This window comes from Hypanus sabinus, chromosome 23, assembly GCF_030144855.1.
Source record: "Hypanus sabinus isolate sHypSab1 chromosome 23, sHypSab1.hap1, whole genome shotgun sequence".
Taxonomy (NCBI): domain Eukaryota; kingdom Metazoa; phylum Chordata; class Chondrichthyes; order Myliobatiformes; family Dasyatidae; genus Hypanus; species Hypanus sabinus.
In genome coordinates this window covers 59,629,987-59,657,959 of record NC_082728.1, presented here as the reverse complement: position 1 = coordinate 59,657,959, position 27,973 = coordinate 59,629,987, and the positions used below count along the sequence as shown (strand labels likewise).

General features: G+C 42.6%; 1 protein-coding gene across 1 annotated transcript in view; it reads right to left on the bottom strand.

Annotated features, from left to right (window-relative positions):
• Positions 1-367: 367 nt before the first annotated feature.
• LOC132380233 (BTB/POZ domain-containing protein KCTD2-like) overlaps positions 368-27,973 on the bottom strand; it is a 28,344-nt gene continuing 738 nt past the window's right edge. Inside the window, exons 2-6 of the mRNA XM_059948948.1 lie at positions 16,042-16,150; positions 10,715-10,806; positions 7,010-7,105; positions 2,232-2,357; positions 368-1,000 (exon numbers count right to left, since the gene is read on the bottom strand). Coding sequence (XP_059804931.1) covers positions 971-1,000; positions 2,232-2,357; positions 7,010-7,105; positions 10,715-10,806; positions 16,042-16,150 — 453 coding nt within the window. The 3' untranslated portion in view covers positions 368-970. The remainder of the gene's footprint in view (positions 1,001-2,231; positions 2,358-7,009; positions 7,106-10,714; positions 10,807-16,041; positions 16,151-27,973) is intronic.

The following is a 27,973-nucleotide window of genomic DNA, read 5'->3' as shown; positions in this document are numbered from 1 at the left end:
CTGTCTGTATAGAAGGATTCTTCATTGCTGTTTCTCTAACAGCTGTTTTTTGGCAAGTCAGGATTGTTAGTCCTGAGCTGAACCCCCAAACCTGGAGGACTGGTCAGCCACTGTCTTCAACCCTTTGACCTGTTTGCCATGGGTAATCCAAGAGCCAAAACATAAAGCCCTGACCCAGCCAGCACAGCTCTCCAGGTCATTGAGGCACCAAACCCTATGATAAGGTTGTGGCCCTCTTGGAGGCAACTATTCTCCAAACTTACTGTTAAAGATGGTCTTGTCTCTAGCAACCTGAGATTTGGAACAACACCACTAATACGTTGGCACTTTGCCATTTGAAATGAATAGAAAGAGAACAGCACCACACTCCAGTGAATGCCTAATGACAATACTGAGTGGTTTAATCATCACATTTTCAGAAAAGTAGTCATCCAATGCAGGAGGAAAAAAATGACAACATGAATTACTGAATCACTTCATTCAGTGCTTATGCAATAATTACAATACCGTATCCCGGCCCTCCCAAGAAACCAGCCCTATATTCATTGAGTGGAATCCATGCACACAATGCTCCACAGGAAGAACACAAGAGAACCTTCACTGAGCATACACACTGAAATTAATGGGGCTCTGCTTCCTAGTCATCAAGGAACAAGCAATATCACAGGTCTGTTAAAGCCAAGTAAATGCATTGGCTGAATATATACATATTACACAACAAACAATATCACAGGGAGATTTGGCAGCCTTAACAATTAATTTTTCAGAGAAGTGCTGTGGGCCTCTCATAGGCTTCAGGTGAAAGGCAGAGAGGTTGATTTCTCAGTAAAACGAGCCCTCAAATCTTGGGAGGCCCATGTGAGCTGAAAGTGTCGAGGCCAGTGTCAGAGGATGGCAAAGGGTTGGTGCCCTCAACAGACGGAGGATTCCTCTTCATAAGGAATGTAAACAGCAATTCTGATCAACAATGTCACATCCTTGAGCCTCGCTCTTGCAGAATCTGATTCCAATAAGAAGACAATTATTAAGAAATTGAGTAGGGAGATGAAATCTGGTGAAACCAGTTGGACTAGTTCTAACTACCCCGTCAAAATATCCCTCATCTCAGAGTGCATCAGACTTCACATCATTGCCCTCAAAAACGCAAAGAATATCTCAAACCACCCCAACCTAACAACTAGAAGTTACAGCAACACACACAAAATGCTGGTGCAACGCAGCAGGCCAGGCAGCATCTATAGGGAGAAGCACTGCCGACATTTCAGGCCGAGACCCTTCATCAGGACTAACTGAAAGGAAAGATTTGAAAGTAGGAGGGGGAGAGGAAAATGCGAAATGATAGGAGAAGATCGAAGGGAGTGGGGTGAAGCTGAGAGCCAGAAAGGTGATTGGCAAAAGGGATACAGAGCTGGAGAAAGGAAAGGATCATGGGATGTGAGGCCAAGGGAGAAAAAAAGAGGGAGGGGAGCACCAGAGGAAGATGGAGAACAGGCAGGGTGATGGGCAGAAAGAGAGAAAAAAGAGGGGGAAAAAATCTAAATGTATCAGGGTTGGGGAAATAAGGGGAGGAGGGGCATTAACAGAAGTTAGAGAAGTTAATGTTCATGCCATCAGGTTGGAGGCTACCCAGCCGGTATATAAGGTGTTGTTCCTTCAACCTGAGTGTGGCTTCATCTTGACAGTAGAGGAGGCCATGGACAGACATATCAGAATGGGAATGGGACGTGGAATTAAAATGTGTGGCCACCGGGAGATCCTGCTTTCTCTGGCAGACCGTGTTCAGTGAAACGGTCTCCCAGTCTGCGTCGGGTCTCACCAATATATAAAAGGCCACACCGGGAGCACCGGACACAGTATACCACACCAGCTGACTCACAGGTAAAGTGTCGCCTCACCTGGAAGGACTGTCTGGGGCCCTGAATGGTTGTGAGGGAGGAAGTGTAAGGGCAGGTGTGGCACTTGTTCCGTTTACAAGGATAAGTGCCAGGAGGGAGATTGGTGGGAAAGGATGGGGGGGACGAATGGACAAGGGAGTTGCGTAGGGAGGGGGGGGGGGGGCAGGGAAAGATGTGCTTGGTAGTGGGATCCCATTGCAGGTGGCGGAAGTTACGGAGAATTATACGTTGGACCCGGAGGCTGGGTGGCAATGGACTAGAAGTTAGCCTATTTTGTGACAAATACAGCAAGCAGCTGAGAAAGAACAAGAGGGAAAGTTATGGACAATGTAGTACCTTGGCTTTTTCACTAGGTTCGATGACAATCCCATTAGTTGAGTTATTCAGTTCCCTGGAGACAACGCAGAGAAATTCAGCCTGATCTTCACTGCCATAGTTGTAGGAGGATCCAATACTAATGAGCTGAGACAGGACCAGAATTTAATTAGTAGCAGCATATAAAAAGAGGCTCCAGATAAATCACACAAACCTTTCATATTGCCTTCCAGAATTTGATCAAATAAAACCCGGTTACAATGGTAGAGATCACCATACATATTGGCTGGAACATCTAGTTGATCTCTCAAAATTCAGAGATCTGAACACAAAAAAAAAGCAGCTAACTCCCTAGTTCTTTTTGCAGAGAATACAGCAGCATCAAACATGCCGTTTGATTGGTGCGACTGTAACAAAACCCAATTTCCCTCGGGATCAATAAAGTATGTCTGTCTGTCTGTTTTCAAAATAGATATTAAGAAACTCATAATAAAGACCAACATCCGCCACAAACATCTAAGTGTTTGAAACCATTTTGTTGAGGATCTAAATACCTTGTTCCAAAGCCCCAAACTGGACAGCAAATCACACTGGAGAACTATGATAGTTTGCTACAGAATCGCTAGAAAGATCCAAAACGTTTAAGATAATAGGTGCTTAGTAAACTTCAAAAGTGGCTATGTTGCAGATGAGAGAAGAATGTTACGGTCTACCTTGGAAATAAGAATTGTTTCTTTCAGAATACATCTCGTCACTGTGTTCCTGTTCACAGTGACAACTAGGACTCCTCCTACAAAGGGCTCAGATTATAAACAGTATTTCTAAAGGAGGAAATGGTCAGACCCGATGGATGGGCTGTATATTCTGTTGGCTCTTGCCAACATAATATTAACCACACATTCTACAGTATGTTTCAATGGATGGAGTCTGAATGAATCTTATCTTTTCAATGTGAAATCTGTAAGCACACTGTAGGTCAGCAATGATATTAACTTTTCTGATCAATTAGTATCAAGTATAAACCAATGGTTACATGTGTAGATATGCATGTACAATCAAATTAGCTACTCTAAGGCAATTTCTCAGAAAGCAATCTTTGACTTGTGCAGTTTCTAAGAGGAATTTTCACAAGCAGTCCCTATAGTTAATAACACATTGGACAAACCTCAGCGAAGGCACATTTACCACAGTAACAGACAATTCAGACCATGCTGATGATCATGCTCCACTCCAGCCCTCTGCTATTTTTCCTTATCTGAATATTTATCAACATACATACATCCAGCTTCTTAAAGTTATCTGTACTGTTATCTTAACCAGCAAGAAACAAATACTCATTACTTTCTGTTGAGTTTTTTTGGGTTACCTGTTTGGCTTCTTACTAACTAGTGCAGGGGTCGGCAACCAGCGGCTCCTTCATCTCTGTGCTGCGGCTCCCCGTGGTTTGTTAGTTTTTGAAATGTAATTCGAAATTTGAAGATTATGGTGATCTTGTACAATCTAAATAAAACGTTGTGAAGACCCCATTTCCTGGCACATCTGAACCGGCTCACAATTAGCCACCGTTCTGGCTAAGGGAGATAGCCTACGGGGGTTTGTGAGTACGTGTCTTTTGGAGCATCCGCGCCCACGGGGACGGGTTGAGGGAGGCTTTAAAGCAAGGCTGTTTAGTTCGAATAAAGTTATCTTTGACTGCAGTGTCGTTAATTTAGCGCTGCGTGTAGCACACCGCTACAACGTGTTTTTTTATCACTATTAATATACATCACCACTGCCAATGCCTGACACCCACCAGTGCGTGCTTTCTTTTAATTCTTCGATCCAAGGTAGGCTAACTATGGAGTAACCTTCAACCCAACGTCTTTTTCTCGGAGTTCAAAATGTTTTTGTTGCATGCAGAAATGTAATTTCGTTTTCTCTGCAGGAGTTCATCAATTTCATAAATGCAACACATTATAGTTTGTTTGTACATAGCATAAAGGCAAAAAAAAAACCCGTTGTATGCAGTGTTATTTCATTTTAAATGTCAAACGGGTTTTGTGGCTCCCAGAGTTTTCTTTTCTGTGGGAAATGGGTCCATATTGGCTCTTTCAGTGGTAAACGTTGCCGACCCCTGAACTAGTGGATACTGATGAGAGCTTTTACACAGCACTATCAAAACCTTTTCTACATGTGTCAACCAAACTCGCTTCACAGCATTAAAGTAAACCAGATTACTGGTTATTTAAAGGTGAAATTCTGAGGGTACAGAATCTTTATGTTCCTGTTAGGTTGAAAGGAAAGGTTAAGAGTTTGAGAAAGCCATGGTTTTCAAGGGATATTGGAAACTTGGTTCAGAAAAAGAGGGAGATCTACAATAAATATAGGCAGCATGGAGTAAATGAGGTGCTCGAGGAATATAAAGAATGTAAAAAGAATCTTAAGAAAGAAATTAGAAAAGCTAAAAGATACGAGGTTGCTTTGACAAGTAAGGTGAAAATAAATCCAAAGGGTTTCTACAGTTATATTAATAGCAAAAGGATAGTGAGGGATAAAATTGGTCCCTTAGAGAATCAGAGTGGACAGCTATGTGTGGAGCCAAAAGAGATGCGGGAGATTTTGAACAATTTCTTTTCTTCGGTATTCACTAAGGAGAAGGATATTGAATTGTGTAAGGTAAGGGAAGCAAGTAGGGAAGTTGTGGAAACTATGATAATTAAAGAGGAAGAAGTACTGGTGCTTTTCAGGAATATAAAAGTGGATAAATCTCTGGGTCCTGACAGGATATTCCCGAGGACCTTGAGGGAAGTTGGTGTAGAAATAGCAGGGGCTCTGACAAATATTTCAAATGTCATTAGAAATAGGGATAGTGCCAGAGGATTGGCGTATTGCTCATGTAGTTCCATTGTTTAAAAAGGGTTCTAAGAGTAAACCTAGCAATTATAGGCCTGTCAGTTTGACATCAGTGGTGGGTAAATTACTGGAAAGTATCCTTAGAGATGGTGTACATAATTATCTGGATAGACAGGGTCTGATTAGGAATAGTCAGCATGGATTTGTGCGTGGAAGGTCATGTTTGACAAATCTTATTGAATTTTTTGAAGAGGTTACGAGGAAAGTTGACGAGGGTAAAGCTCTGGATGTTGTCTATATGGACTTCCGTAAGGCCTTTGACAAGGTTCCACACAGAAGGTTAGTTAGGAAGGTTCAATCGTTAGGTATTAATATTGAAGTAGTAAAATGGATTCAACAGTGGCTGGATGGGAGATGCCAGAGAGTAGTGGTGGATAACTGTTTGTCAGGTTGGAGGTCGGTGACTAGTGGTGTGCCTCAGGGATCTGTACTGGGTCCAATGTTGTTTGCCATATACATTAATGATCTGGATGATGGGGTGGTAAATTGGATTGGTAAGTATGCAGATGATACTAAGGTAGTTGGCATTGTGGATAATGAAGTAGGTTTTCAAAGCTTGCAGAGAGATTTAGGCCAGTTAGAAGAGTGGGCTGAATGATGGCAGATGGAGTTTAATGCTGATAAGTATGAGGTGCTACATTTTGGTAGGAATAATCCAAACAGAACATACATGGTAAATGGTAGGGCATTGAAGAATGCAGTAGAACAGAGTGATCTAGGAATAATGGTGCATAGTTCCCTGAAGGTGGAATCTCATGTGGATAGGGTGGTGAAGAAAGCTTTTAATATGCTGGCCTTTATAAATCAGAACATTGAGTATAGGAGTTGGGATGTAATGTTAAAATTGTACAAGGCATTGGTAAGGCCGAATTTGGAGTATTGTGTACAGTTCTGGTCACCGAATTACAAGAAAGATATCAACAAAATATAGAGAGTACAGAGAAGATTTACTAGAATGTTACCTGGGTTTCAGCACCTAAGTTACAGGGAAAGGTTGAACAAGTTAGGTCTTTATTCTTTGGAGCGTAGAAGGTTGAAGGGGGACTTGATAGAAGTATTTAAAATTATGAGGGGGATAGATAGAGTTGATATGGATAGGCTTTTTCCATTGAGAGTAGGGGAGATTCAAACAAGATGACATGATTTAAGAGTTAGGGGGCAAAAGTTTAAGGGTAACACAAGGGGGAATTTCTTTACTCAGAGAGTGGTAGTTGTGTGGAATGAGCTTCCAGTAGAAGTGGTAGAGGCAGGTTCGGTATTGTCATTTAAAGTAAAATTGGATAGGTATATGGACAGGAAAGGAATGGAGGGTTATGGGCTGAGTGCAGGTAGGTGGGACTAGGTGAGAGTAAGCGTCAGCACGGACTAGAAGTGCCAAGATAGCCTGTTTCCGTGCTGTAATTGTTATATGGTTATAGGAGCTGATGAATTGACACACAACAATGTTGAGGACCAGCAGTCCATTCCCACCTTATAAAACACACAGATCAAGTCTCATTCTACAAAAAGCTGCAGGTCACATCTTCCTTTCACAGTTCAAACCAAGACAACATGTTGGCTCTTGTAACCTTCAGCTGCCTCCTAAACCAAAAGGAAACTTAATTTTCTCTTATATCCTCTAAAAGTCCACTTCCCAATATCTTGCTGGCAACCAAATGTACACATTATAGACCCCTCTGTCATAGAGGTCATTCTGACTATATGTTAATTTTCCCTCTTCTATTAAGTTATTGCCTTTTTGTCAATGTTTTTGCTATCTGTTTATTAACTGTTTAAGAATAATAATTTATGATCTTTAGAATTCAATAACTTTAAATTATGACAGTATTAACTTGCTTACCTTTACCATGCTCTCTTAACTCCTAATTTGCGAAACAGATCATTTTGATTGAAAATTGAAGTGCTACCTGCTCAAATTTCCATCCGTCCGACATCGTAGAAACCATCTGTGTGAGTTCCTCCTCCTGACACTGTAGGACGCGGTAAACATGTTTCACTGGACCCTGTAGAGTAGACAATAATACCATGAACATGCTATATCAATGGTGAAGAGTTGAAGGCTTCATTTTCCTAGGAGTGAACGTCACCAACGTCCTGGTCCAACCACATGGGCCACAGCTAAGAAAGCTCACCAATGCCTCTGTTTCTTCAGTAGGCTGAGGAACTTTTATCAGCACACCATAGAAAGTACCCTCTCTGGATGCATAATCCCTCAGTATGGCAACTGCGCTGCCTGTGACCGCCATAAACTGCAGAAAGTAGTGGACACAGCTCATTACGTCACGGAAACCAGCCTCAACTCTATCTAGCTTTCTCACTGCCTCAGTAAAACAGCCAGCCCATCCACCCCACAAGCCCTCTCATCTCCCCTCTTCCGCTGGGCAGAAGGTACAAAAACTTGAAAGCACGTACCACCAGGTTCGAGGACATCGGACTACTAAATGGTTCCCTAGTAGGATGAGGTGGGCATTTGACCTCACAATCTACCTTGTTATGCTCTTGCACTGTACTCTCCCTGTAGCAGTTACACTTTATTCTGTATTCTGCTATTGTTTTATTGGTTTTTATCTTAATGGGACACCATGCAAGACAAACCTTTTGCTCTATCTCAGTACACTAAATCAGTTCCTATTCAGATATATGTAAAAGTCAGTTACAAATACTGAGGCTAATTTTCATTATTGTTGAAGTCGAGTGTATATTAGTTCTTACAATAAAACAGGATGTGACCATCTGCTAGTGCACAAACAGACAAAAAATAGTCTGGACTGCCAGCCAACTTCAACATGAGTTCTTACAAAAAAATAATTATTGGATTCTCACAAAGGATCTAAAACCTGAGACATTACATCTTGTTGTAGATTTCTACTTTCTCTCCAGAAGTAGTTTGGAGTCTCCTTGAACTACTGGAACCCATATGGAAACTGTTTCCACAATGCTGTTAGTAATGGAGCTCCAACTACTGTGCTGGAAAAGTGGTGTGCATGCACCTCAGAGGGTGAGTGCTTTGGAGAGGAATTTGAAATTGGTATTTGCATTCATCTGCTACCAATGTGTTTCCCAAACGACAGACGCCACAGAACTTGGCAGTGACACCAAATGTGCCGCCAAGTTTCCATTTTGCTCTGTTCTAAATAGTGTTTAGCTTGAGAATTGTTAAAGGTACAGTCAAGTTTCACTACACTCTTACTGTGCCTTGAAGGCGGTAGAAAGGCTTCAGGAGTCCAGAAGTACATTGCCTATTGTGGATTACAGACATCCCACCCTGCAAAAACTCATTTCAGGGAGGTAGCACCATCACCGCCCCTCCCCCAGGTCGACCTCCAAGGGTGTATGTATACAGGACATTTGATTATGAAAGAACACAGCAATTTATTTGATCACATATTGAAACTATTTACACACACACACACACACATTAATATATTCCTTGTTGAGTATTTTGTTGGCAGCCTCAATGCTAATAGCTAAATGCTAATCCAAATAACTTTTCTAATCCTTTTGAAAATTTTCCTTGTACTGTGATGTTCTGCTGAAAAAGAACTGTGAAATACTTGAGCAGCCTTCCCTGCGCTTAGCCTCCCTAATACGTTGTGATCCCTAAAAGAAATAAAAGCACAGGGTGTATCCTTATTATATTGTCTTATGCAGAAAATGTGACATTAAAATATGTACTGATATTATCATGGAGTCATTTTTTAATTCTATTATAACTTTAAGCAAGTCTACAGGGAGTTTGGCCTCATCACGTAATACAGTAGCTCCTTAGCAGCTAGCCAGCTGGTTTAAATAACGTTAGCTATGCTAATGAATGAATGATACCTGTTAAACTCACCTCAACATGTCTTTTACAGTCATTTAATCCACCATGGGCAATAGAAAAGTCACTGTTGCAAACAGTACAGCGAGCAACACTGTCATTATTTTGACCCCTATTAGGTAGACTACTTTAGCGTAGTCTGGGCTGAAGTACGTTTTATATTTTCTTTTTTTGAAACACTCTGCCATGGCGCTGCAGGACACTACACTGAAGTGATGGACAATGAAAGAGAGAGAGAGGTCGATTGTAAAGCCCGCCCACAGAGAAAACTGATAGGTCTACTTAGCACAAATAGAGACCAATCAGGATGCTCCCTCTGTCACTCTCTCGCTACGTCTGTCACTCGCTCTCTCTGTCTCTCTCTCTCTCTCTCTCTCTCCCCCCCTCACTCTAAAAAAAAAATTGATTTCTGGGATATTGTACTGTATATAATTTGTGGGTGTCGGGGAGCCACTATCAATGTGCAGGAGACTCCTGGAACTTCCGGGAAAGGTGGGATGTCTGGGATTATCCAGCTTTTGACCTGCTCCAGCAGTCAATGTGTTGATATTACTAGAAAATATTTAACCAGGTGGCTAAGCAATGTGGCTGAACTTTCTAATTTATACAAATGATCACTGGCTGTTGTGTGTATGAAATCAATCCTAACTGTCTCATCAGCTTTAGCCTGAATGTTTCCAAGGAGGATATTGAACTACCTCATTATCTGAGGGATTGCAAACGGAACAGATTCATCCACCTCTGATCAGATGATAAAGGAAAATGCATTGAACAAGAAATTGAACAACTCATTTAGAAATTCCCGCAGGAATATCCTAGGGCAGGGACAAATCACAGTCTCTCCTTTCCGGTTCCTAAGGCTGCAACCACTGGTCCTATTCAGAAATAGTACTCTGCCGTCACCGTGGCAAAAAATAAGCTCACGTCTACCTCTGAATCAAGACAACAGCAAGATCTGCAGTCTAAAAGCCAAGTGAGCATTTGTGGAGAGGCTTTGGGTGCACAAGTGCTGTCACCTTGCATGGGTTTTGATACAGCAAAACTTTCCAGCAGGGTTAGCACTGGTTACACGCAGCCTCAGTGTTTCCATGATGGAGACTTCACCGTGGATCAGCCAGTGACTCGGCCATAATAATGCACATGCAGGAAAGTGGGCAAGGGAACAACTGGAGACAACTATTAGTTGAAGCGTTTCAAAACATGTGGCAAGGAATCAGATGTCAGTGAGATAACACAGGGCAACTCAGGAGAGAAAATACCTGTTCTTTTTGATTCATGGTAGCCTGATGTGTGCTACATGCAGCTGATCATTACCCAAATCTCAGTTTCTCATCTATGCCAGTCAATGGGGTAGAAGCTGCTGATCTGCCTGTCGTATCATCATTAGGTTGCTTTATAGTTAGAGTTGGTATCTTCTAATCATTTGGTCAGGAATTGGGCAGAGTGGGAGCAGACTTTTGAATGGCATTTCCCAAACTGAAACTTACTCCCTTGAATATCTGTACTTACTTTACTGAATTCACAAGGATATGAACAATTACAAAAAGATCAATTATTTTTGGGATTTCTATCCCCAAACTTACCCTAGTACCATTGTCTCTGCAAGGCCCACCATCTACTCAGGCAATTCCAATCTGAATTTTGCTTGAATTGTTGTAAACATACATTATTTCTCAGAGTTGACAGAAACTGTTCTGTGACAGAAACAAATCCATTCCTTTCACCAAGAACAAACTGTTATTAGGTAGTTTCCAAATTTAAAAAAACGATAAAACAGTCAAGGTCAGCTCACCTGTGAGGTCCTATTCTCCAAATCCCGAATACGTTCTTTGACCAATCGGACAAGTAAGGCAATGTTATAGAACTCTGCCTCCTCCAGCACCCCTGGAAAAACAAAGAGTGGTTAGGAAGCAGTTGGCCAAAGCTCATATGCAACAGACCATTCTGTATTACATCAAAGAAGGATCCCGACTATCATACAACTAGTATCAACTCCAATCCTTCAGAAACGTTCTGACATTTTCACAACTAACCATCCAAAAGACGTCATAACCTTGGAAATCTATCCCTTGAACCAAGCAGGTCAGTTCTACAGGAACTTGAGTTTTGCCTTAACTAGCTTGCCTTGTTAGAAATTGTGGCTTAACTAGCTGTTTCCAATGCCACAAACTAATTGACGGAGAAACCCTAAATTGAGCCTGGCAGCTTTATGAATCTGTGATGGAGATACAGTCAAACTAAAGTTGAGATGAACTTACAGCACACTTTTCCCACTATATAAAATTTCCGTAACATAAGCGATTAAGGCGGCAACATGAAAAACAACCACTCTTAGCCCCTGGTATTTAATGTCTGCATTCATCCACCAAGAATCCAAGAGAAGAGATCGGAGATTTGAATGGCCTGGCATCTGCCTCATAGTTACACTGCTCACTCTGACTGGGTCTCTACATCATGACAACTGACTCCTCAGCTAGCCTGTACAATGATACTGTAGTAAAGTGGCATTAAAAATATTAAAGTTCTCAATCCATCCCTGATTCAATCACTTTTCTCTGCCTTCCCTGCTAAACTGTAATTCCAAGGCTGCCATACACTATCTAGTACTCAAGCTAATTAGCATCAGACAGTGTATAGCTACTGTGAACATCTGCTAGGTCACATACAATTGAACATATCAACAGCTGATTGTACTAATTCAATACAATATAGAAATTAAACCTAAAAGCTAATTGTCTGTGTAGCTTGGCCCATCCCAAATCTTTACTTAACACAAGACTATGGAGTCATCTGCAGACTTGAGCCTGTAACAAACAGAAAATCCAGAAGCAGTAGGAGGCCACTCAGCCCCTCTCACCTGGACTGCAATTCAATAAGATCATGTTGACTTCTTATCCCAGCATTACAATCCCACACAAAGACCATATCCCTTGATTCCTCATTATAGAAAAGTTAATCATTCTCAGCCTTGAATATACAGCAACTGAGCCTCCATGACCATCCTGGCTGCAGAATTCCAGAGAGTCACTAATCTCTGGTTCAAGCCATAACTTCTCAAAGATTCAATTTTATTTTTCACTTGCATCAGTTGTACATACAGTGAAATATGTCATTTGTGTTAATAAATGAGTGTGTGCTGGGGGCAGCCCACAAGTGTCACAATGGCATTATAACAAGGAACACAACAAGCAACAAAATAACTTGTCCCAGTACTGAATAAAAGCCCCTTATTTTGAGACTGACTCCTAGTCCTAAGCACATAAGCAGTGGAAACATCTGTTCTGAATATACCTTGCCAGTTCCTTCAAAGTTTATACATTCAATTATATCAGCTTTCATTCTTCTAAATGAAATGGATTACAGACTTCAACTGTTTAATCTTTCCTTAAATGACATCCCAGGAATCATTTTAATAAATTGATGCTGTACTCGTGCGATTGCAAGCATATTCTTCCATTGGTAGGGAAACCAGTTCTGTCAATAGTATTCTTGATTCGGTCTCAGAAGGGCTCTCTGATCAGAGGAAGATATTTCTGCTCTTGCACAGATAAAATTAACACTCCAGCAACATATTAATTTTCCAGAATGCAGGAGTTGGTAGCAGAAATCAACATTTCTTATTAAGTCCTAAATGCCGCCATGAGCTGCTGAAGGTGTTCCCGTAAGGCTGTTGCAGATGAGGACTTGGAACCAATCATGGTGGAGGTGGTGGTGTCCCACACATCAGCTGCCTTGTCCATGGGTGGCAAAGCTCATGGACTGGGTATGTGTTATCAGAGTAACCTCGCCTGTGGTAGTGGAAGAACTGATGTGGGGTGCCAAACAAGTAGGCTGCTTTGTCCTGGACAGTGTTGAACTTTTGAGTTTTATTGGACATCGCATCAGGGGAAAGGTATTCCATCACACTGTTGACTTACAGCATTTAAAATGGTTGAGTATCCTTGGAGGTATCAAAAATCATGGAATTGAATTTAGGAGCCGAGAGGTAATGTTGCAGCTATATAGAACCCTGGTCAGATCCCACTTGGGAGTACTACATATAGAAACGTAGAAAACCTACAGCACAATACAGGCCCTTCAACCCACAAGGTTGTGCTAAACATGTCCCTACCTTAGAAATTACTAGGCTTACCTATAGCCCTCTATTTTTCTAAGCTCCATGTACCTATCCAAATGACTCTTAAAAGACCCTATCATATCCCAGAGAATCTGACCGGCCGGCCCTCATAGCCATGATATTATCATGCTTCTGGCCAATGGTAAATCTCTAGAATGTAAATAGTGCAAGACTTAACCATGATAATGTTATTGAATGTCAAGGGTAGATTGATTGAAAGTGCTCACTGTCTGACATTTTATGTCACAAATACGATTGATGAGTGAATGTTGTTTCAGTACAGGTAGTCCCTGAGTTACAAACGTCCAACTTACGAACAACTTGTACTTATGAACGGCCTGCCATAAAGCCTATTATATTAAAAATTTGTCGGCTCGAGGAAGGAGAACACCGTCCACCATTTTAAGTCGGATCACGTTGCCGTTAACACTGTGTTGAGTGTATAACTTTGTATTTGGCTTAAATTTTTGTTAGCAAGATTCACCCTGACCCCCCCTTTTCCAGTCAGCACCACCCCCACTTGTCCCATTTAATCTGTCTCAGTGCGGGTGGACTTTAGGACCCGGGGGAGCTCAGGACCTGCCACCTGCAGCTGCTGCTGAAGCCACAGTGTTTCTGTTCCAATAACGGAAAACGATCACAATTGAAAATAAAGTGGAAATAATAAAGCGATTGGAAAGAGGTCATTGGAAAAGCATTAGGCTACAGTCGGTCAACGATCAGAACAAGTTTAAAGGATAAAGTGAGAATAATGGAGCATGTGAAAGGCTCTGCCCGATGAAAGCTACAATTATTACTAAGCAACACAGTGGTTTATTGATTGAAATACATATGTTTCTTAAGTGTTTTATATGCATAGAAAGGTAAAATATATACTATATACCAAGACAAACATTTGACTAACTGACGCTAAATAATACCGGATGTACCTGTTCTGACTTACGTACAAATCTGACTTAAAGACGAACTTAGGAACAGAACTCGTTTGTAACCCGGGGATTGCCTGTACTGTTGCGTGTAGGCATGTCTCACTTGCTGAAAACCTGTGATTACAATTTGTCATTGTATAATCATGACTTCTGATCAAAATGATGGAAGGAGGACCACTGATAAAGCAGCTGACTGTAGCTGAGCCTTGGCTATTGCCCTGCAGAACTGCTGTAGCAATGTAGCTTAGTTTTGGTGTGATTCTGTTCATTGCAAGGTTTTCCCTTAATCCCCAGTTTTCAGAACACAGACATCTACAGCAGGTTAGAGGCCTTTCAGCCCACAATGTTGTGCCGACCATGCAACTTACTCTGGAGACTGCCTAGAGTTTCCCAAGCACATAGTCCTCTATTTTTCTAAGCTCCATGTACTTATCCACGAGTCTCTTAAAAGACCCTCACGTATCTGCCTCCACCATCATTGCTGGCAGTGCACTCCACACACCCACCACTCTCTGTGTGACAAACTTACCTCTTGTACCTACTTCCAAGCACCTTAAAAATCAGCCCCCTTGTGTTAGCCAATTCAGCCTTGGGAAAGAGCCTCTGACTATCCACACGATCAATGCCCCTCATCATCTTATAAACCTCTATCAGGTCACCTCTCATCCTCCGTCGCTCTGAGGAGAAAAGGCCAAATTCACTCAACCTATTCTCATATCAAATCCAGGCAACATCCCTGTAAATCTCCTCTGCACTCTCTCTGTAGTATCCACATCCCTCCTGTAGTGAAGTGACACAATACTCCAAATGGTCTAACCAAGCTCTTAAATAATTGTTACATCACCTCATGGCTCTTGAATTCGATCCCATGGTTGATAAATGTCAACACACTATATGCCTTCTTAATAACGCTGTCAACCTGAGCAGCAGCTTTGAGTGCTGTATGGACATAGACCCCAAGATCTCTCTGATCTTCCACACTGCCAAGAGTCTTACCAGTAATATTATATCCTGCCTTCAAATTTGACCTTCTAAGGTGAACCACCACACTTATTTGGGTTGAACTCCATCTGCCACTTCTCAGCCCTGTTCTGCATCCTATCAATGTCCCACTGTAACCTCTGACAACTCTCCAGACTATCTACAACATCCCCAACCTTTGCATCATGAACAACCTTACAAACCCACCCTTCTACTTCTTTTTCAGGCTTCTCAATACCACAAAATGTCAAATGTTCCAATGTTATAAAGCAACTTTAGTTCTCCATCCGATCGGATTTGGACTTTTCTGCTTATGGCCTTTAACACATTACTAATGAAGACCAACTTGCTGATAAAACACGTTACAATTGACAGTGTAGGAGTCAACACCACAATCTACCATTCCAGATTATCATGTTTTCAGCATGATTCATAACTCTCCAGCTCTGATCGAAGGGCATCAGCCTCCATGTTAATGTGTTTTCTTTCTCCTCCAGATACCCCTTTCAGTAACTGCAGTGTTGTGCATCTCACAGATCTCTCTTCAGTGTCTTCATTCATCTTTAATTTACACTTCCTACAAAGAGACCAGCTATTTTAAACATACCTTCAATACACTCTCCAAAACAAAACTATTCATACCTGCATCATGCAGTTTCTTCCATTGCTTCTGTTACCTCTATCCCTCCCTCTTCTCTGCAACTTAAAACTTCCCTCCTTTGATGAAAGACCATCGATCTGAAATGTTAACTGTTTCTCTCAGAAGATGTGCTGAGTATTTCTACTATTTTCTGGTTGTAATACAAGTGACCACATGTTATAAAGAACTTTAGTGGCTGTGTTTAATGTTTTAATGTAAAACCAAGTTCTTAATCATTAAAATCCATCCACGAACCACTCATTCAACCTGGCTTGGGAACTTTTTTAAAACCAATTCAGTCTCTGTCACCTTGAATATCTGGCCCATTCAGAGCTAACAATCTGTGTCCGGGTCAATCTTGGAGTCTAATGTATCTAAGTGTTTGAGTTACTCTCTGGTCAACCCTCCCTGTCAACATTTGTATTATATTTCAGCAGATATTCATCTCTCACCCTCTTCTGCCAAATCCTTGTTAATGATTAGTTTGCCATGTCGAAGGTAGTTGAGGATCGGGCCAAAGTAACTCGGGTCTCTGTCGATGAGATAGGCACCAGTTTCATCCTGCAAGAGAGATGCAAAATCAACTACAACGTGAAAGTGGCTCACACATCCACGGCCAACTTTTCATTATGGACAAGCAAACTTGCCTGAATTTAAGTTCATAAGTTAACTGACCATTGTAATCACTGGGCTGAAGGGCAGTGTGGCTCTTTAGGCTGTAAGGCCTGTTCTGCATTGTTTTTCCAAACAAACAAATAAATGTCTTATTATAGCCACACGAGTTCTGTCTCAAGAGAGTAATTCAAGAAATACTTTAGATGCAGGGACAGATGCAAGGTACCATTAAGAATAGCAAAAATCATGGTGATCAACAAGTAAACCTGTACAGATGCTGGAATTGTATCTATAGACTGGAAGTAAGAAAATGTGACCCCAATATTTAAGAAAGGGTGAAATGAGAAAACAGGGAATTATCAACCTATCAGTCCAGCTTCAGCAACTGGGAAGATGCTGGAATCCATTAATAGATGACGTAATAACAGAACATTTGAAAAGAATACCAGGATTGAGCAGAATCAGTAGGGATTTATGAAAGGAAGTACAGGGTTGACTAATCTAATGGAATTTTTTGGGAATGCAACTTATAACGTGGGTAAAGGGAAAACACTGGATGTTGTACAGTTGGTTTTGCAGAAGATATTTTCAACAAAGGCCCACACAGAAGGTTGATCAATGTGTTTAGAGTACATGGAATTGGGGGTATAACGACCTGGATGTCCTTATACACAAGTGCATAAGGACTTGGTGCAGCATGTGATTAGGAAGGTAAAGGGTATTAGAAAACAATAAAACTTCCTGACGAAGGGTCTCGGCCCAAAACGTCGACAGCGCTTCTCCCAAAAAATGCTGCCTGGCCTGCTGTGTTCCACCAGCATTTTGTGTGTGTTGTTGTTTGAATTTCCAGCATCTGCAGATTTCCTCGTGTTTGCTCTTTAAACTACACGTTGGATACTGATACAAAAAACAAATGCTTCATCAGATTCTGAAGAAAAGTCGCTGATTCAACTTGTTTCCCTTTCCACATATGCTGTCTGACCGGTGTACTCTCAGCATTTCTCTTTCTGTTTAACACCTCATTTGTTGGTGGTGCAAGAAGAGTCCTCAAATCAAGATTATTTCAGCTTTTATGAGACTGCCCTGGAGTCTCTGACCTAAAAACTATATATATAGGGTCTTACTCTCCATATTTTTGTATAAAATAGACCATAACACCATAAGATACAGGAACAGAATTAGGACATTCCGCTATTTCATTGTGGCAGATCCATTTTTCATCTCCACCTGAATCTCCAGCCTTCTCCCAGTATCCCTTCATGCCCTCATCAATCAAGAATCTATCAACCTGTCTTAAATATAGGTATATGATAGGTATATGGACAGGAAAGGAGTGGAGGGTTATGGGCTGAGTGCGGGTAGGTGGGACTAGGTGAGATTAAGGGTTCGGCACGGACTAGGAGGGCCAAGATGGCCTGTTTCCGTGCTGTGATTGTTATATGGTTATATATACGCAAAGACCTAGCCTCCACAGCCACCTGTGACAACAAATTCCGGATTCACCACTCTTTGGCTACAGAAATACCTCATCTCCATTCGAAAAGGATGCCCCTCTATTCTGAGGCTGTTTTGTTGGGTCTGAGATACTCCCACCATAGGAAACATCCTCTCCATGTTCACTCTATCAAGGACTTTCAACATTTGATAGGTTTCAATTAGGTCACCCCTCACTCTTCTGAATTCCAATCCATACAGGCCCAGAGCCATCAAACACTCTTCATATGACACGCCACTCAACCCTGGATTCACGTTCATGAATCTCCTTTGAACCCTTTCCAGTTTCAGCGCATCCTTTCTAGGATAAGGGATCCAAAATTGCTCACAATACTCCAAGAGAGGTCTCACCAGTGCTTTATAAAGTCTCAACATTACATCCTTGCTTTTAGATTCCAGTCCTCTTGAAATGAATGCTAACATCAGATTTGCCTTCCTCACCACAGACTCACCCTGCAAATTAACCCTTAAGGAATCCTCCACAAGGACTGTCAAGTCCTTTTGCACCTCAGGTTTTTCAATTTTCTCTCCATTTATAAAATAGTCTACTTCCTCATTTCTTTTACCAAGGTGCAAGACCATACCCTTCCCAACTCTGTATTCCATCTGCCACTCTTTACCCATTTTCTAATCTAAGTTCTTCTGTAGTTGCTCTACTTCCTCAAATCTACCTGCCCCATGTTCCTGTATGTTAGAGAGATGAGACTGCGCAGGCGCGTGACGTCAGCCAGTAGAGCGCGAAAGGTTTAAAAAGAAGACCGCCATATCCAGCGGGCAGCATATTGAGAGGTAGCAGAGTGATAGGGCTTTGGTTCAACAGGCTTAGGCAGTAACAGGACGAGGTGAAGTAGGAAGTATGTGTGCGAGGCCAGTTTTCTGTGCTCGGTGTCAGATGTGGGGGGTCCCGGAGTCTCCCGGCCTCCCGGATGGCCATATCCGTACCAGGTGTGTCGAGCTGCAGCTCCTAAGGGATTGAGTTAGGGAACTGGAGATGCAGCTCAATGACCTTCGCCCAGTCAGGGAGAGCGAGGAGGGGATAGAGAGGAGTTACAGGCAGGTGGTCACTCTGGGGCCACGGGAGACAGACAAGTGGGTCACAGTCAGGAGAGGGAAGGGGAAGAGTCAGGTACTAGAGAGTACCCCTGTGGCTGTACCCCTTGACAATAAGTACTCCTGTTTGAGTACTGTTGGGGGGGGGGGGGGGGGAGGATAGCCTACCTGGGGGAAGCGGCAGTGGCCATGCCTCTGGCACAGAGTCTGGCCCTGTGGCTCAGAAGGGTAGGGAAAGGAAGAGGAAGGCAGTAGTGATAAGGGACTCTATAGTTAGAGGGTCACACAGGCGATTCTGTGGACGCAGGAAAGAAACTCGGATGGTAGTTTGCTTCCCAGGTGCCAGGGTCCGGGATGTTTCAGATCGCGTCCAAGGTATCCTGCAGTGGGAGGGAGAACAGCCAGAGGTCGTGATACATATTGGTGCCATTGACATAGGTAGGAAAAAGGAAGAGGTCCTGAAAAAAGACTACAGGGAGTTAGTAAGAAAGTTGAGAAGCAGGACCGCAAAGGTAGTAACCTCCGGATTATTGCCTGTGCCACATGACATGAGAATAGGAATACGATGAGGCGGAGGATAAAATTCGTGGCTAAGGGATTGGAGCAGGGAGCAGGGATTCAGATTTCTGGATCATTGGGACCTCTTTTGGGGCAGGTGTGACCTGTACAAAAAGGACAAGTTGCACTTGAATCCCAGGGGGACCAATATCCTGGCGGGGAGGTTCGCTAAGGCTACTGGGGACAGTTTAAACTAGAATTGTTGGGGGGTGGGAACTGAACTGAAGAGACTAGGGAAGAGGAGGTTAGCTCACAAATAGAGAAAGCTTGTAGACAGTCCAAGAAAGAGGATAGGCAAGAAAGGACACGCACAGACTGAAGGCTTGAGATGTGTCTATTTTAATGCAAGGAGTGTTGTGAACAAAGCGGATGAGCTTACAGCGTGAATCAGGACTTGGAGATGTGATGTGGTGGCCATTACAGGGACTTGGATGGCTCAGGATCAGGAATGGTTACTTCAAGTGCCGGGTTTTAGATGTTTCAGGAAGGACAGGGAGGGAGGCAAAAGAGGTGGGGGCGTGGCACTGTTGATCAGAGATAGTGTCAAGGCTGCAGAAAAGGTGGACGCCATGGAGGGATTGTCTACGGAGTCTCTGTGCGTGGAGGTTAGGAACAGGAAGGGGTCATAACTTTACTGGGTGTTTTTTATAGGCCACCTAATAGTAACAGGGATATCGAGGAGCAGATAGAGAAACAGATCCTGGAAAGGTGTAATAATAGCAGAGTTGTCGTAATGGGAGATTTTAATTTCCCAAATATCGATTGGCATTTCCCTAGAGCAAGGGGTTTAGATGGGGTGGAGTTTGTTAGGTGTGTTCAGGAAGGTTTCTTGACACAATATGTATGTACTGCGTATGTTAATCAAAATGGCTTCTTTGTTTATTAAAAGTAAAAATGCTTCTTTGTTATGCTAACTGGTGAGAGAGTGTTTTTTCTGCAGAGCACTCTCGAAGCTAGTTTGGGTTATAGCTACTGATAACGAGAATTGTATTCATTTGTTAACCAATTGGGATTGTTGTCATTCGTTTTTGTGGGTCTGTGAGCTGTTGTTGGTGGACTTTTGGGGAGTTGGGAAGGAGATCGCGAGGAAGGTGGATGGGTGCTGGAGGCGCTGCTGGTCGATGACTGAGGGTGGTCCCAGGTGCACGGGTCGTGGAGGTGGGAGAAGATTGAAGAGTGGACTGAAGACTTGATGGTTGAGCTCCAACGATGTGCTCTAATTGACTGTACCCTGATAAGTTCTGGCACCTTTTCTTTCATAAATATTGTATCATTATTAATCACTTAGTTCTAGTAAGATTTATAAAGTGTATTCTGTAAATGTACACGGTGTACAGTTTGATACTGTGTGTGCGAGTTTGTACCCGCATTTCACAGCATCCACATATACGCGAGGCGCGGTTTGGCGGGTGGACGAATCTTCCCCTAGACATACACCAGCCAATCGTGTAAGTTTTACATGTAGATAAGCCTACAAGAGGAGAGGCTGTACTTGATCTGGTATTGGGAAATGAACCTGGTCAGGTGTCAGATCTCTCAGTGGAGATAGTGATCATAATTCTGTCTCCTTTACAATAGCATTGGAGAAGGATAGGAACAGACAAGTCAGAAAGGCATTTAATTGGAGTAAGGGGCTATCAGGCAGGAATTTGGAGGCTTAAATTGGAAACAGATGCTCTCAGGGAAATGTATGGAAGAAATGTGGCAAATGTTCAGGGGATATTTGTGTAGAGTTCTGTATAGGTACATTACAATGAGACAGGGAAGTTATGGTAGGGTACAGGAACTGTGGTGTACAAAGGCTGTTCTTCTAGTCAAGAAGAAAAGCTTAAAAAAGGTTCAGAGAGCTAGGTAATGTTAGAGATCTAGAAGATTATAAGGCTACTAGGAAGGAGCTTAAGAAGGAAATTAGGAGAGCCAGAAGGGGCCATGAGAAGGCCTTGGCGGGCAGAATTAAGGAAAACCCCAAGGCATTCTCCAAATATGTGAAGAGCAAGAAGATAAGACATGAAAGAATAGGACCAATCAAGTGTGACAGTGGGGAAGTGTGTATGGAACAGCAGGAAGCAGCAGAGGTACTTAATGAATACTTTACTTCAGTATTCACTATGGAAAAGGATCTTGGTGATTGCAGTGTTGACTTACAGCAAACTGATAAGCTTGAGCATGTAGATATTAAGAAAGAGGATGTGCTGGAGCTTTTGGAAAGCATTAAGTTGGATAAGTCGCCGGTATTGGATGAAATTTACCCCTGGCTTCTGTGGGAGGCGAGAGAAGAGACTGCTGAGCCTCTGGCGATGATCTTTGTATCATCAATGGGGACGGGAGAGGTTCCTGAGGATTGGAGGGTTGCGGATGTTGTTCCCTTATTCGAGAAAGGGAGTAGATAGCCCAGGAAATTATAGACCTGTGATTCTTACTTCAGTGGTTGGTAAGTTGATGGAGAAGATCCTGAGAGGCAGGATTTATGAACATTTGGAGAGGTATAATATGATTAGGAGTAGTCAGCACTACCTGATTGAATTTTTTGAGGATGTGACTGAACACATTGATGAAGGAAGAGCAGTAGATGCAGTGTATATGGATTTCAGCAAGGCATTTGATAAGGTACCCTATGCAAGGCTTACTGAGAAAGTAAGGAGCCACGGGATCCAAGGGGCCATTGCTTTTTGATCTAGAACTGGCTTCCCACAGAAGGCAAAGAGTGGTTGTAAATCAGTCATATTCTGCATGGAGGTCAATGACCAGTGGAGTGCCTCAGGGATCTGTTCTGGGACTCTTACACTTTGTGATTTTTATAAATGACCTGGATGAAGAAGTGGAGGGATGTGTTAGTAAGTTTGCTGATGACACAAAGGTTGGAGGTGTTGTGGATACTGTGGAGGGCTGTCAGAAGTTACAGCAGGACATTGACAGGATGCAAAACTGGGCTGAGAAGTGGCACAAGGAGTTCAACCCAGATAATTGTGAAATGGTTCATTTTGGTGGGTCAAATATGATGTTAGAATATAGTAAGACTCTTGGCGGTGTGGAGGATCAGAGGGATCTTGGGGTCCAAGTCCATAGGTCGCTCAAAACAGCTGTGCAGGTTGACTCTGTGGTTAAGAAGGTGTATGGTGTGTTGACCTTCATCAATTGTGGAATTGAACTTAGGAGCCAAGAGGTAATGTTGCAGCTATATAGGACCCTGGTCAGACCCCACTTGGAGTACTGTGCTCAGTTCTGGTCGCCTCACTACAAGAAGGATGTGGAAGCCATAGAAAGGGTGCAGAGGAGATTTACAAGGATGTTGCCTGGATTGGGGAGCATGCCTTATGAGAATAGGTTCAGTGAACTTGGCCTTTTCTCCTTGGAGTGAAGGAGGATAAGAGGTGACCTGAAAGACGTGTACAAGATGATGAGTGGATAGTCAGAGGGTTTTTTCCCCAGGGCTGAAATGATTGCCACAAGAGGACACAGATTTAAGGTGCTGGGGAGCAGGTATAGAGGAGATGTCAGGGTTAAGTTTTTTTACTCAGAGTGGTGAGTGCGTGGAATGGGTTGACACCAAAGGTGGTGGAGGCGGATATGATAGGGTCTTTTAAGAGGCTTTTTGATAGGTACATGGAGCTTAGTAAAATTGAGGGCTATAGGTAAGCCTAGTAATTTCTAAGGTAAGGACATGTTCGGCACAACTTTGTGGGTCGAAGGGCCTGTATTGTGCTGTAGGTTTTCTATGTTTCAATGTAATCATTAAGCCCTCTGGATTCTCCTACAACACACTACAACCAGGGTGAGTTCACAGCCATTAATCTATCTAGTCTATGCCTAAGATCCACTTGGCTGGTTTCAGAAATGGTGAGTTTGGTAAGGTAAGCAGGAAAGGTAATTCAAATTGCCCTGCTGTCATGTGGGATTTGAACTCTCAAGTGCCCAGCAGCTTAATTGCTATTTGTATCCATGTAAAACCAGAAGGATTATGAAGCACTAAAAAGAGGATGGGAGAACCACAAGACTAATCCTTATTGCGGGCTCTGCAGTGGATCGGGTGAGCAGCTTCAAGTTCCTCAGCATCAACATCTCAGAGTATCTACCATGGGCTAAACACATTGATGCAATCATAAAGAAGGTATGTCAGCAACAAAGCTTCATTAGGAGTTTGTCGAGATTTGGCATACCACCAAATTATAGCAAATTTCTGCATATGGCTGCAGAGGGTTGTAGAATCAGTCATCTCCCCACCATCGAGGAACATTTTCAAAAGTCAGTAAGCACCTTAGAAAGATGGCATTCGTCATGAAGGACCCTCACCACACAGGTCATTACTACCATGGGGAAGATACAAGACCCATACGCAGCATTATCAGATTCCTGAACCGTCCACAAACCTGTTAACTCTATCTTGCTATTCCTATTTTTGTGATCATGATAACCAGAGGAACGGGCAGCCTGAGCTTGTGGACCAAAGCACGGCTGAGGTGAGAGTGACTGTCTTTCAGATCAAGGCATGATAATGAGAGTCAGAGAGTAAAACTAAAGCTGAAAAAGGCATTTAGCACGTTGCCTTCTTCAGTCAGGACATAAAGTGCAGGAGCTGCATATTATCTTACAGCTCTATAAGCAGTTGGTGAGGCTACACTTGGAAGTACTGTGTGCAGTTTTGTTCACCTGTAATAGGAAAGATGAAATTCAACTAAAAGTAGTGTAGAAAATGTTTATGAGGACATTGCCAGGACTAGAAGGAGGGGTTGGCCACACTGGGTCTTTACTCTTTTGGAACATAGGAGAATAAAAAGCAATCATACAGAAATGCTTAAAATCAGGACAGACATAGATAAGGTAGATGATAACAGGGTAGGGAAATCCAAGACTAGGGTGTGTAGCTTTAGGGTAGTGGTTGCCAACCCGTCGATCGCGATCGACCGGTTGATCTTTGAGACTTTCCCAGTAGATCCCGAAAAAAATGAAAAATAAATACACGAATACTGTTGAGAGACTGTTGCGGGGTTTTAGTTCCGTTCTTTCTGCCCAGTGCGCATGCGTGTAGCTCCCCTGCCACGCACTACGCAGTGTACTTCAGTGGTCCCCAACCACCAGGCCGCGAGGAAACGATATGATTTGGCGATTATGAAACGATTTGAGTCAGCTGCATCTTTCCTCATTCCCTGTCATGCCCATTGTTGAACTTGAATGCATGTTAGGTCATCAGTCACCTAAACGCAGTGATACCCTCGTGCCAGGGGTCACTGGTTGGCCTCGGGTAACCGGACGCCTCGCGCAGCCGGTGGGAAGTGCCGTTGCTACTGGCCTGGAACATGGACAGATGGGTGCCGCCTCCAAACCTGTTTACTACACCGAATGTTTGTGGGGAACATGGTGCTAAAATATTCACAGACGACCTAATTCGGACTCAGGGTTTCGTAAGTAGCAGAGCAGCTGCCTTGCTGCGATCTACTGAAAGTCATCCCTCGAGCAAAAATTTTGTCGGCTAATAGATTCTACGGGGGGGGGGGGGGGGGCGCGCACCCTGTCACACTCCTCGCTCGGTCACTCTCTCCGGACTGCGACTGCCATGGCCCCGGCACGGGGACCTCCAGCCCTGACCTTGTCTTCTCACCCCACCCACAACCAGCTGCACCTGGCCAAGGCGTCTGATGACAGGAGGGCGGGAAGCTGTAGTTCGGGCCCGGAGGCTGTCTAATGAGGCAATGAAGCACTCAAAACTGCTTCAGTACCTTGAATTCAATCACCCTGCACTTAAAGACAAACCCGTTGAGTTTTTACAGCGGAAAAAACGTGAGCAAGCGGGACAGAACCTAAGAGCTGAGAGCCACATAAACTAAATTGCAGAATAGACTGGACATAAGGAACCTGCTTCAAGTATCACTGTATTCTGGTTGCATTTAACAACCCCACCCCCACCCCGGTTGGCTGGTCAGCAAGAATATTGTCAATATTAAACCGGTCCGCGATGCAAAAAAGGGCAGTGACCTCTGGTGTACACACATTATTTCTACTTCCGGGTTGCGGGGTTTTCCAGTCTCTTCTGCCTGGTGCGCATGCATTTGACTAACCGATTTAGTAGGTCGATCTTGCCTTTTACTAAGGCCGAGGTAGGGGATCTTGGGCTTAAAAAGGTTGATGACCACTACTTTAGGGTGTGAGGGAATAGACTTAAAAGGGTTTTGAGGGGCAACCTTTTCACTCATAAGGTGGTGAGTGAATGGAAGAATTGCCAGAGGGTGTTTGAAGCAGTACAATAGGTTCATTTAAGAATCACTTGGATAGGTATGTGCAGGGGCAATGCTTTGAGGGATATGGGCCCGATGGTGGGGGTGGAGACCATGGTCAGCATAGACTGGTTGAGCAGAAGATCCTGTATCCCTGCTTGTATTGCTCTGACTCTGAACTCAAGTGGAAATTATCCAGAGACAGAGCTACAAAAGGAAATCATTACAGCTAATGGAAACCACACTGCAACACTCTTAGAAACAGCCATCTTAATGATTCTCCCTGTACCCGAAACTCAGAAGTGAGGCCATCTGCTGATGACGCCACAGACCTCTGGTCCATTCATAAGTGCTCTGATTAAGTCCATTCTATGCTTTTTTAGTCTCAAGATTCAGCTGGTAAGGGCAAGTGTATTTTTTACCAGGGAATGACCCTTTACCCCAAGCAATCTCCTTACGGCATTAACAGAATTACCATTACTGGATTCTCGTTGTCATCATCCCAAGAGTCACAAAAACAACACTGAAACCTGCTAGGTCAGAAGTTTGCTGATTTGCAGCAAGTGATGTCTCCTGACTCTCCAATGACCAGCAACCTCTAACAACGAATGTGTCAGGAATACACTGATGTACTGTGGAGGGGTGAAGTTGCAACAATATTATCCAGTGCTATTCAGCCCAAATCAGTCCAGCTGATTGCAACACCGTCCTGCTCCCTCACAACTAAAACAAGATTACCAGAATGCATACCATCCACAAGATACACAAGAGCAACTCACTTCGCAAACCCATGTTCTACTGTTTAAACCAACCAACAGGCAGCATGAGAGTACCCCCCTGCAGGTTCCACTCTACAGGTCACACCATCCTTAATGTTAGTGGGTCTAAATTCAGAAACATCTTCTCCATTGGCATTGTAGGAGGGTCTTCCATGAAGATACAGTTTTTTTTATTATACTATTTTGCACTACTTTAAATTCAACTATTTAATACACATATTTAGTGTAATTGATTTACTTATTTTTCATTTCTCTATATTGTCATATATGACATTGTACTGCTGCCGCTAAGTTTGCGACTTTTGCCGGTGATATTAAACCTGATTGGCAGGACAAGGCGGCAGCAGCTCCTCTCCAGCTTCCCAAGGACAATGTAGGATGGCAATAAATGCAGGACTAACTGTACGGCAGGAATGGGCATTTCTTTTTTTTTAATTAGTTTTTTTATGCATTTTCTACATCGCTACAGATAGAAAAAAAACCCCAAATCAAAATGAAGAACATTAATACAGTGCAAAAATAAACATACAATAATAATATAATATAAAAAAGATAATTGAGAAAGCACCCAAATTGAAGACATGTAAAATTAGTATCCTCCCCAAGCCCCGCAACAAAAAAAACTCCAGACCAACCACAACACAATATAGAGAGTATACATCAGGACATTCAAACCCCCAAAACTGTAAATACACTTAGCAACAGAAGATAATAATGCCTACTACCAAAAAAAAAGAACTGAAAGCAAGGGACTGAAAAAAAAACCTTAGTTAAGAGGAAGGTTATGAAAGTACTCAATAACAGGTCCCCAGACCTTATGGAACTTTATATCCGAATTAAGAACTGAATAATGAATTTTTTCAAGGTCTAAGCAAGACATAATATCATTAAGCCATTGAGCATGCGTGGGCGGGGCAACATCTCTCCATCTAAGGAGGATTAAACGTCTAGCCAGGAGAGAAGCAAAAGATAACATTCGACACTTAGTCAAACGTAAATCTGTCTCACCCCAGAAACCGAACAAAGCAATTAAAGGGTTTGGTTCTAGGTGGTGATTCAGAATATACGATAACGTTATGAAGACATCTTTCCAAAATTTCTCCAAGCTAGGACAGAACCAGTATATATGAATAAGAGAGGCCTCGCCCCTTTTGCATTTATCACAAAGAGGACTAATATTCGGGTAAAATCGAGATAATTTAGATTTAGACAGATGGGCTCTATGAAACTGTAAAAGGCAATGGTGAGCACAAAGAGAGGTTGAATTAACTGATTTGAGAATCGAGTCCCAAGTCTCATCAGATAGAGATATTTAAATCATGCTCCCAAGCCATTCTAATTTTATCCACAGGGGCACGCCGTAAGAATGCTAATTTATCATGAATAAATGATATTAAACCTTTACCCAGTGGATTAATAGAAAGAAATAAATCCATAACATTTTTCTCAGGCATTTCAGGGAAGTTAGGAATTAAAGGATTAATAAAGTGTCTAATTTGGAGATATCTAAAAAAATGAGCATTAGGCAGATTGAACTTAGCAGAGAGCTGTTGAAAAGAAGCGAAGCAATTATCAATAAAAAGATCTTCAAAATGTCTAATGCCCTTCCTATACCAATCATGGAATGTTGAATCATACATAGTAGGTAAAAAAAAAAGGTGATTATGTAAGATAAAACC